At 47.5% G+C, this 11,814-nt stretch overlaps 1 protein-coding gene across 1 annotated transcript; it reads right to left on the bottom strand.

The window, feature by feature from the left end:
* Nucleotides 1-627: 627 nt before the first annotated feature.
* Nucleotides 628-11,448, bottom strand: LOC131212512 (mitogen-activated protein kinase kinase kinase 11-like). The gene is made up of 11 exons (XM_058206405.1): nucleotides 10,767-11,448; nucleotides 10,517-10,679; nucleotides 10,285-10,451; nucleotides 10,038-10,213; nucleotides 9,619-9,639; nucleotides 9,002-9,199; nucleotides 8,792-8,927; nucleotides 7,297-7,479; nucleotides 2,967-3,528; nucleotides 2,559-2,902; nucleotides 628-2,484 (listed from the first exon to the last, which is right to left on the bottom strand). The coding sequence occupies exons 1-11, from the start codon at nucleotides 11,446-11,448 to the stop codon at nucleotides 1,373-1,375; spliced, it is 3,744 nt and encodes a 1,247-aa protein (XP_058062388.1). The 3' UTR covers nucleotides 628-1,372.
* Between the last annotated feature and the right edge of the window lie 366 nt (nucleotides 11,449-11,814).

Below are 11,814 nucleotides of genomic sequence, written 5' to 3'. Positions count from 1 at the left end.
ACACGTACACAGGTTGGCGCTGTGTAGATAAGCTACAAGACTAGATTTAATACGATCACTGCAAACAAATCGAAACTTTCTCACGTCTCATAACGGATTGGTCGTGGTAAATGCCGTGCTTCGAAGCGCAATCCATTTCGCAGATTAATTCCATGTGATTGGTTGCCGGCAGAGGACCCTTGCTTCAATTCGCTTGGCAGGCATTGACGATTGTGCTTATCATTCGAGATTATTGGCAAAAGTTGTCCATATTCCGTTTCGTAAGCTCCGATAAATGCATTGGAATGTCTGTTGCAATTGGCTAGATTGACAGGAATAATGGGTCCTAAGAGTGTACAGTGTTCGTGTCGTTTAACTAGTTGTTCGCAAACACTGTGGCTATTGTAAGAACAGGATCAGTCGCCCAATCAAAGGAACCATTTCGCAAATCCATGCAAAACAAATCGGTTTTAAGTGTGTGCTCCATTAACATGTGGTTTGTCGGGAAGGTTTTCGTGGCGATGACGTTACTTCTTAGACACCCAGTAGGCCATAGATACCTGCATGTGTACTACTACGATTTACTATTAGGTGTGAATAATTTGTGCTAAATATAGTTATTTTTCGCTTAAAGTATTGCCTACTCACAGCATAACTTAGAGCGCGAAAGCGTGAAAAGAATTAGGTACAGACAAGCTGATTGGAGAATTTTAAAAGCATAGCACAGTTAGTACACGATACACTTAATCGCAAGAAAACACAGAATCAAAATATGAAACTGAAAATCGTAATACCGTAATACAACTCGATCTTTCCCGGCCTGGTTTGGCCGATCGTGTGTCCACCCTAGATTCCAATTTTACTCGATGACGAAAAACTTACAGTACAAATTATCAATGTTATCACAGCCAATTTCATGGGTAACCCTAGTGTGAATAAGAGACTCAATAGCGAAACGTGTCGGTAGACGCTCTGAATTGCTGTTATCGCCAAATTTTTCGCGCCAAGGGCGAGAAAAGGCGTCCCCCCGTTATCTCCCGGAACGCGTGTGATCCGAATCTGCTAAACTAGGCTAGGAATGGTGCGTTGCTAGTCGATCGTATGTTTTGAAATGTACAGTATGTAATATGTTGGAATGTTGGGAACACTTTGAACAATTAGCAATAATAAAACGAAAAACAAAAACACGCCGATCGTCGCTTGAAACTCGCTGCTACGTTGCGAGATGAAACCACATCTTAATACTTTGTGACTTTGTGGGGTTATTTTCCTCCTCCCGGATGCGTTGGACAAAAATAAAACTAGAACCTCAAACAAAACTGCTGGTTGTACCGCGATCGATTCCAAGTGATCGTGTGATGGCGCACTACACCATGTAGGTTTTCACGTACCGCTAGGATTGCTCTGTGTCGCACACATTCGAACGGCGGGACAAGGACGTAGACGACGTTCCGGACCCTGGGGTAGCGGTAAGCATGATGCTGCCGGACGAGGAACTGCGCCGATCCTTCACCGGTACTACGCAGCCTGAAGCGGACGGTGACGCCAAGCCGCCCATCATACCGGCCGGAGACTGTAGCGGTGAGGTCACGTCGAGAACGATTTCCGGCGTAAAGCGCACACGGCTTTGCGACGAGATCGACGAAGAATTATCTTTTGCGCTCAGATAGGAGCTATCGTCGCTGGTGAGACTGTCCGGTGGCGTGGGGTTGGTAGCCGACGTGGTGCCACCGTAGTTCGTTGTACTGCCGGTGCTACCGGCAGTGTGCCTGGTCTGGGAGCCCGATCCCGTCGGTGCGTGGTGATGATGGTGCGTCTGATGGTTATACTTTTTGAGACTCGACCGCAGCTTCGTTTGAGGTCTCAGACTAGTAGCAAGGTTTCCCAACTCACCGTGCTCCAAACCGAGCACCGTGTAAGGGCGATCGTCGTGATCGATACCCGCCATGAACTCGCCAGATGAGTGTCTACCCTGTCCACTCGTCGAGTTGGGATAATGTGCCTGAAGGCTTGACTGGCGGCGGAAAAAGTTCGGAACGTTCTCATACTGATGCATCCTCTCGGATGCTTGAAATATGCCGCTTTCGTGTACCTTTGGCACACTAGACGACGGTACGCCAGGGCTGGGGATCGCAGCTTCAAGACACGTGCCGGTCTCGGCTAAATAGAGATCATCGAATTTGTATGCCGTCTCGTCAACCAACCGCGCACCGATCTCATCAGCCTCCATGTGAAACCCTTGATTGATATTGCTACTACTGTACATGGTGCTGGAGATGTTCGAGTACGACCGACGATGTCCAGCAGCACTGAGGCCCATCTGAGGTACGCGTGTCACGGACGTCCTGGCGCTACCACTCGTCACACTCGGACCTTCGTAGGCGTAGTCGTGATACGAAGCACTGTCGTAATGATGATCCTCATACACCGGCTCGCCGCCGTACGATTTCGTTTCACGCTCGAACGCAAAGTTGATCTCAGGCCGATACGGGAAGTAATGGGAGCCTGCATCGGGGCAACGTTTTGTGTGATAAATAGGGCCTTGTCGTGCATCCATTCTGCTTGCGACAAACACTTACCCATATAATTGCCGGTGGCCCTCGTACCCGTGTTGAATATAGGGTTGTGCTGGATGTAACCATCGTACTCCCCGGGAATGTAGAGCCCGGCCCTACTTTCGCGCTCCTCCGGAAGCTCCCCATAGTCCATAAACGAAGTGGCGCTCGACTTGCGCCTTGGCGACGGCGTTGGTGGCTGCGTGCCGGCACCAACGCTAAACGAAGAGCTCGGCCCCGATGGAGTGTAGTTCGACCCCAGACCACTCGTGGTCGACATCGTCGACGGTAGATGGTGCTGCGGAGAGTCCGTATACTTCAAGGCTCGCTCTTCCTGCCGAGGGCTTGTTGATTGTGCGAGGGATTTCCTGGGGAAAATATGGTACAAATCATCCGAACCTGAAACGAAATGCGCGGCACTGAGCTACTAACCGCATTTGCTGTCGTATCGGCTCGTGGTACGGTGTGGTGTTGTGTCCGAGTGGTCGTTCCTCTTGACCTCGACCGGTCTCATCTTCGTACGGTTCCAGACACGGACCCAAACCTGCGGATTGTGACAATACCTGCGTAGAGGTAGCGGCCTCTAGCCGCCGAGTGCTGGGCAGATGCATCGGAGTGTACGGCTCCAGGGTCGGTGGCAAGGAGCTATGATAAGGACTAGCAGGCTGAGAGTACGACCCATACGCGGGCAAAGGCCCCGGATGTAGTTTCGGGTGCAGTGGCGTAACGTTTGAAACGCGCACATCGTACCCGGACGCAACACTGGCCAACATTGACGCCATATTGTACAACACCAGTTCGATGATCGACAATTTGGGCTTCCGCTGCCCTTCGGATGCGTATAGGGTCGGCATCGGCACCGTGGTACTCGGGAGCGTTCCGTATCGGTTGAGACTAGAGCAGAGTGGATCCACGGACAGGGCAGACACTTCGGCTGCCGCTCCGCTGCTCAGATTAGCAGCCGTAGCGTACCACGCATCGTCGGTATCGTAATCTGAATCGAATCGTACGGTGGGACATAATGCACACGTTATTACCGGCATGCGACGAGGCAACTTCCCTCGATCCCAACTGCACACACTTTCGAACAAATGTTACAATATTTACATTACATAAACTGCATAAAGCAAGCATTGTTCGATCAAAAATTGCAGCTAAAGAGATATTGATTGAATAATTTCCAATTGTCAAATCGTTCCAAATGTTGGAGACGAATTAAACTAAAATTAAAAACACTTACAGAAATTACCATAACCATTCCATAGCGAAATTTCTTCAAATGAGAAATTAAAGTTTAAAAGCAACTAGTAGTATTTTAGAAACCATCGATTCAAGACCCATTTACGCACTTTGGAGGATGTTAGAACGTTGAATTACGGCAAAGAACGCAGTGAACGGTATCCCGAATGTCTATTTCGCAACCAGGCCATGCCACACGTAACTACTACAAGCAAACTGGATAAAGCATAATGTTTTTACTAACTAGGTAAAGACGAAGCGCAAAAACGGAAGTGCAGCAAAATACAGGGCAATGGCACACGTCCAAAAAGAAACCGATAAATCAAACGGACTAACACAAAACGGAACACTCCAAAAGTACCTGACAGTGCAAAACCAACTATGGAACATAGATCGAGCGCAATAGGGAAACAAAAAAGAAACTAAAGACCATTCTTTCGTATGCAATAAACATTGCTTTTATTTTGAAATGATAATAATAATAATAAAGATAATAATTATAATCATAAATCATAGCTACAATAAACGAAAGATCATACAAATCTATACTTTCTTAAAACGGACCGTGTGGAAAAGTGGAAGATTACACCAAACTATTGGAATATCGATGACTCTACAGGTCGAATGACAGGAAGGAATCATGTCGATGATACAATGTACTTCAAGCTCACAATTTGATTGTAAAACTCAAACGATCATAATCGGACACAAAACGAAGAAAGGATTTTATACATCGATTTCCCTATCGAATATGAAATGGATGCTGATGAAAGAGAGTAGGTGTGCGTGTATCAAGAGGGTGTCTTCACGGATCACGGATAGCTTATTGGATGTTCCTGTTTCATTTCAGGGTTACGATAATCATGAGCTATGGCTTTAAGACGATGTTCTAACCTGGCGTTAAGTGGAAACGCGGTCTACTCTTGTTGGAGCGATTTATTCGGGTCGCACTGCGCACCTCTAACGGGTTACGGAATTTCTTGGCAACATTTTCCATGGAACATTTCAAGTGTCATTTCGCTTTAAACATTTTGCGCCTACTTTCGATTTTGTTGCTTCGGTTATTGTACTAAATCAATGTTAGGGAACCTGAAATGGGTTTTGAAGCAACCGTAACCGTCACCAGAAGAATCGCTACTACACACCGAGAGTTTGGGTTTGGGCTGGAACTCGGCAAAATTAGTCTGTTTTCGTCCTTCTCCCACACCGGATGTGGCCCACCGATCGGTCCACAACATTTGTGACCGTTTCGGGTTAATTTAGTTTAATCTACTACTAACCTAAGTTTTACATAATAAAGAAATATGTTTATCGACTGGAGTCCTCTAGTAGTAGCAGTAGTAGTAGCAGTAGTAGTAGTAGTAGTAGTAGTACCGTGAAACCATGGTTATAATGTTTCAATGGCGTTCCGAGCATGGTCCTGAGACCGCCCGAGCTTGAATTGTGGCGCTTTTGTTTGTCGTTAAACACTACTAATTGGTCTAAAAGGTTAGTTACGAAAAAAAGGAATGGACTTTATTAAATAATTAGATTGAGGTTTCCTTTTCTAATGTGTTTGGCCTTCCGATGGTTCGAACGGGGCAGCAACAAATGATCGTTGGTCATTTGGATAAAAACGGACGCTGTCTTGCAAAATTGGCGGCAATCAAAAGTACGACTATTTTTTTCTTCTATATGTAACAATTGAATCATTCTATTTAAAAGCCGTAAACAAAACGATGTATAGGTTAAAAAAGGCAAAACATCCATGAGTATCACAAAGGTCATATACTGGACCTATTTGGAAAAGCATCGATGGTTTGTGACCCTTGTGTGCCAGTATTCGAGTTTCTTCATCACGATGCCCTCTTCGGCTCATCGGTATGTAAAGGCACATAAAATCCCCAGATTGAAGGCAATATAAGAAATCTCTTTAATAAACTCCAAAAGGATGGCTTCGAACCGTTCCACGGGCATCATTTTCAACATCCGATGCCCCACCCTTGGAGAGGACAAAACTTCGACAAATTCCAGCATCTGGAAGGATAATTGCAATCCATGAAAACACATTTGACTTGTCTCGTTGCGATTCCAATAAAACTGGAAGCAAACGGAACACATGTGGCCGACGAACCTTAGGCACTCGGATCGAAACAGCCCTTCTCGTTGCTCTGCACGATCAAGTAGTTGTCGGTGCGGCGTATCATACCGTACGGAGTTTCATCGCGCTCTACTCCGCTCGCCTCGGTGTCGATCAGCAAAAGATGATCCTGATCGGCTCCCACGTTGCTGTTGGCCATGGTCGGCCGCTTGAGATAAATACTGTTTTTATGCTGCACGAGACGGCGCGGTTTCTGGTTCCGCTCCGCACCAGTGGCCGTGTTTTGTTTGTCGCGCTTGAACCCGAACAGGCGAGTAAGCTTAAACTTTCCCTTCGCCTTCGTTCGACCGAGCTTATGGCGGAAGCTATCGAATGGGCGATCGGCCGTCCCGGAGCACCCCCCTCCGGACGACCCGTTCGGCAGTGTCTGCGATGGCGGCAGTGAGAGTAGCGGCACAGAGCCCCCCACGCTGTCCGTGCACGGCACAATAGCTTGCGCCGGCGGACGTAGCAGCGCAATGGGATGGAAAATGGGTTCGTAATCGGAACACCGAACATCTACATCCGGTCGGAAGGTAACCACGGAACTTTTCCGTGACGACGACGACGTCAAGACACCGCCGTACGCGAGCGGGTCATCGCTTCCCGACTGTCCACCGGAACTACCGCTCGCGAGATCCAAATTGCCGAACGATTCCTGCAAACGCCCAACGCTCGGTGTTTCAACCGTACTGAGCGTGCTACTGCGACTTTCATCGGCACTACCGGACTCACCCCTACCGTCGTCGTGCGACGTGGAATCCCCGCGAACACCCCGCACCAAGAAACATTCGCGCCGGAACATCGACCGGTTGCGATCGGAGTCGCGCAAATAGTACGGAGAATCCTCCGAACTCGAGGCGGTTCCGGATACCGCCGTAGGCAGATCATCGGTCGAGCGCGATCCCGACATCCGGTAGTTGTTGGTGTTGTCAAACTCTTCCTCGCCGCGGGAGAAAATGTTGTCCAAACTTTTCATCATCACACGATAGAACACGCGATCGTATCCGGCACCCGCATCCTGACCAAATTCCCCAGTCCCCTCCGCATCGCCTCCGTCGTTGTGATCATTGTTGCAATTCCGTTCCGCACCCTGCTGTCCGCACCGAGGGCTGTCGTGGGTGTGATGGTGAGGCGTATGATGAGGACTACTGGGGACTTGTACAAGATTACTTCTAACGCTACGACAGACACCGCCGCTGCTATCGACAGTACCGACCGGTACGGAGGTGGTATGGTGATAGTGTTGGAACGATTTATTATGATTATTACGGGCATTACGATTATTACTGCTATTATTATGATCGTAGCTAGGAGAAGTGGTGGTAGTAGTGGCTGTATTGGAGGCATAGTTACGGTTGGAGGTGGTCTCGAGCGTGTTGAGACCGTCGTCGTGACTTTTACCTAGAATTTCATGCCGCGACGAACCGGCCGACAATGCGGTGGCACGGGACTTGTCCAGATTGGGCGCACTCTTGCTGAACTGTTGCGGTCGAACGTTCGGGCGCATCGTCGGCAGGTGGCTTCGCTCCCGCTGGTGCAGCGTCGAGGGACCCCAGGTTTTGCCCTTGATGCCGTCGCCCGGAACTGTGCGTTGCGCAGGTACGGCATCCGAACATGGTTGAAATGAAGATTTTGTTTTTTGTTTCATTACGGTGCATCAACTTCCAATCATCGCGGAATAGTTCGGAAGGTTAGTACCGATGTATGCAAGCAATGCTGTTAGTTGGATTAGCTTTTGGACCAACACACTGTTGGAAGCAGTTCGTTGGAAGAAAGATGGACATCGTAGCGATGGTCAAAACAAAGGCAGTCTGCAGTTCTGTCTAATCATTCGAAACTGCATCGCTCGAAAAAAGAACTTGCCTTATTATTTTTTCACTACTGCAGCGCGTGCAGCCTATACCATTCCTTCAATGGTTACTTTAAACGTTCGTATCAATCCTGCCACTATTGTTTAGAACCACCGCAAAAAGAGTGCGATACTCCGGAAAGGGTCAATCAGTCAGTGACAAATTGGAAAAAGTAAAAAAAAAAAACTTGGTTTTCAAATCAAAACAAGGACACAAAACTTTGCACAATACGGTTCATTTTTACTTCTACGAAGTCAAAAAAAACTAATCTTATACAAATCAAAATGTCATTAAATCAATTGAAAGCAACAGCAGGAAAATTATTAAAAAGTACATCAAATCTTCAAATTATCTCACTTAAATCAGTAATTTTGCAATAATGTGGATGAGCAAGTATTAAAAATAAAATAAACAAATTTTGAAAAATAAATAGTGAACTTGGGAAACTTAAAACATCACAAGTTTGCAAACTAAATCACGCGCCGCTTCTTCTGGCATGCACTGTTATTCGTACAGAGTCAATGTTGTACTTTCAAACGTCGTAAATACGCAACGAAACGCAACGATGGAAAAAAAAACTAATCTAGGCAAGAGGTCTCTCGTGAGTTAGCGAAGGAACATTGGTGAAAATTCACAACGAATCGTGGCATAGAGACCCCAAATCTAAGCAAGTGAAAAATATCAAAACTATCCACTATTACTCATGATTTACTGATAGAGACAACGCTGATTGCGCTCTGTAATTATGAACTATACTGCCGAAGGCAATACTGTGAACGGAACTGATCTCTCGTAACAAACAAAACCAGAGCGAGAAATAGAGAGCGAGAAGGAAAGAGAATTAAAAGCAGGATAACGCAAGAAAAGTGGTTCAATCGAGGAAAGAAAAAGGCTTAAGATACTGGCAAGGGGTCGCTTCGTGTTACCTCGTATGTAACAACTCCGAGCTGGGAGTGATGAGAAAACAAGAAGCAGCAACAAAACCCGTACCCGAAATGGCAAAGAATGTGATAGGTTTCAGTGGCACACTCAAGCACTCTACTTACACACTATCGTACGCAGCCGGGTGGCTGGCGATCCGGGAGGAGTGTCCATCCGTTGGTGACTTTCCGTGTGCCGTATCGTGATTGTGTGGCGAAAGTCAAGGGGAAAAGAAATTTGTCCCGGTTCTTTCTTAATAAGCTAGAAAGCAGAGACAGGTAAACATTAGTAGCTATTTTGCGAACAACATAAAAACTGTGCCTCGTGATGGTTACCTTAATTTTGCTCTTACTAAACTTTCCTTTGCGTTTCTTCGGCGTTGGAGTATTTTGATTCATCAGAATCGTCAGTTCGCGCCCCAGAAGCTCAATTTCACGGGCGTGCAGTTCTTGCTCACGTTTCACAAGATCTTCCTCCTTGCTACGTTGCTCCTGCGAAACACGTTTAAGTTCCTCTTCTTTGCTGCGTAATTCCTGCAAGAGTAAATGGATTGAAATACAACAGTGAAGGATTCGGCGTTGGCAACGCGACGGCGACATCTTCCGTCCAAAACTATACTGGACACAGTCAAGCGGTTTTAGAAAAGGAAAAAACAACACAAACCAACGTAAAAGTAACAAAAAGTTAACTAGCTTACGGGCAACATACGGGGAAATGTGAAATGTGAAATTGTTTTCGCTACAAAAAGGCATACAATTTTATAATAGGCCATCAACGACAGTCAGAATTAAACAGCCTGGCAATCATTCTCAGTAAAATATTTAACATCAGCCAAAAACCGGCAAAAATTGGAATAAAGGAAGAAACAATTAATGTAATAAGCGAAAAACCATTAAATCTGCACGAGAACAAACTTTCACACTGAAGACTGAAATTCATTGAATTGTCTTACCTCCTCGAAAGATTTAAATGCCTAAGCGAAGGGAAAAGGGCGACAGAAGGGAAGTAAATAAATGATAGAAGAACAACCAAGCCAGCGGAACGTTCGGGGTCGGTAAGAATCGTGTCCACAATCGATGAGATGGTAGAGAGAAAGAGAAAGAGAGAGATACAGAGTCGAACGGTGGCACACATTGAAGAAAGAAAACGTTAAAACGGTGGTAACGAAGAACACAGCAAGCGACGATATGTACACGAACAACACATTTAATACGCTCTAATCATTTATCGAGTGTGAGGGAAGATTGCAACAGTGAGGAAGAGAGAGAGAGATGTATCGTGGTCAAGGGAAACTGGAATCAGGACGATCCGAATATTAAACTCGTGTGGCATTCTACATTGGGCACTCCCATTGGTACGCAAGTGACTTACCTTTTCTTTTTTACGCAATTCCTGTAGCACTTCAGCGATTTCCTTCTTCCAGCCGTCCTGCATGGTGTGGAATGATTCGTGCGGTGTCTGGGCGAAGCCCGACCGTGCGATGATATCCAGGTCCTTTTCTATTAACCTAAAAGAAGGCCTCCGATGGGGGTCAATCTCCCAACAGCCTGCGGCCAGGTGGAAGGACAATAAATTATTAGAGATCCACAAGGCGTGGGAGCAACGCCAGGATAGTTACCTTTCATTAGTCTTCCCCAGGCTTCCGGGCAGGTTTTTGGAATTGGTAGGGCGAGTGTGTTGACTGCAACACCGTAGGCGACGGACAGCGAATCGAAACCTTTGTATGGAGTTTCGCCGGTTAGTAGCTCCCATAGCAACACTCCGTAGCTCCACACGTCCGACGCTCTGCAGAAACAAACAAACGTGATGGTCTTGATTGATGGACCATGAACAGGTACTTCAATACTCACTTGGAATAGGTTCCCGATTTGATCACTTCCGGTGGCATCCAGGCAAACGTGCCTGCCGCAGACATACGAGTAGTGCGGTAAGCTTCCCGGGCTAACCCAAAGTCCGTAATTTTGAGGGTTTTATTGAGCAGGTTCCCGTCTTGGATTGACTGGCTGATTAACACTGCAAAAAAACCGCGAAATGAAGTGTCACGCTTCCTTCCGGTTTGGAGAAAGGGCACTAGCCCCACTACTTCTCTCACTCACTTACCGTTAGAACTCTTCAAATCGCGATGTATAACCGATATCGGAGCCTCGCAGTGCAAATACTTCATGCCGCGAGCGATCTGGATCGCCCAGTCGACTAGCACATCCGGCGGGATCTTCCGCCCGGTCAGAATCTTGTTGAGCGAGCCTCCGCGAGCGAACTCCATCACCAAGCACGGTCGCTGCGGATCGAGACACACGCTCTTCAGGGCTACTATGTTCGGGTGCTTCAGTGACCAGAAAAGCTTCGCCTCCTGCAGCACGTTCTCTCGCGTCACGTCGATGTCATCATCCTGCCGTGACGCTTTCACGGCGACTTCTTCTCCGTTCCAAAAGGCACGATGCACCTTGCTGAAGCCCCCCACTCCGATCACCTCGCCGATCGTTAGCTCGTGAAACTGTATCTCGACCGGTTGCACCTTCAGCACGGCCGGGTCCTCCTCGTTCGTCACAAAGTTGGACGGGAAGATACCCACACGGTCGCCGATCTTGCCCGTCCACCAGCCCTCGTCGCCCGAGATGCTACTGTCCGTGGACAGAACGTACACGATCTGGCCCACCCGGAGCGACAGCTCGTCGTCGCCCTGCGCCTGGTAGTCATAGCGGGCGGTCCAGAGGGGCGACATCGCCAGCAGCTCCCGCTCTTCGCGGCTGTTTGTCGACTCAATCCCGGAGCCCATCAACATCCTTTCGCCCAACAAACATACTTCGCGAACCGTATCAAAACAAAAGATTTTTCACTGCACCCGCACCGCCGGTTGTCCCCGCGAACACTGCACCAACAGAACCCCCGCCAAGCTTGGTGCCCAAATCACGAGCTTACACGCGCACCAGTCTTTCTTACCGTGCAGAAAGTATAAAAATACTCATTTTAATCGCAGAAAAAATGCAACACTCGGAGTCATCTTTCATGTTTTCGTGCAACCATACTTGACAGCCCGGTTGCCAGGCAGACTAGATCCACCGTCCCCGAAGGCGATTGCAGTGTGCTGTCCGTTGTGTGCCATATTGGTGTAAAGTTAACGCAAATAGCGTTACCATTGGTAATTACT

This window comes from Anopheles bellator, chromosome 2, assembly GCF_943735745.2.
Source record: "Anopheles bellator chromosome 2, idAnoBellAS_SP24_06.2, whole genome shotgun sequence".
NCBI classification, from domain to species: Eukaryota; Metazoa; Arthropoda; class Insecta; order Diptera; family Culicidae; genus Anopheles; species Anopheles bellator.
The sequence above is the reverse complement of the archived record's forward strand: the minus strand, read 5'-3'. Positions and strand labels throughout refer to the sequence as shown.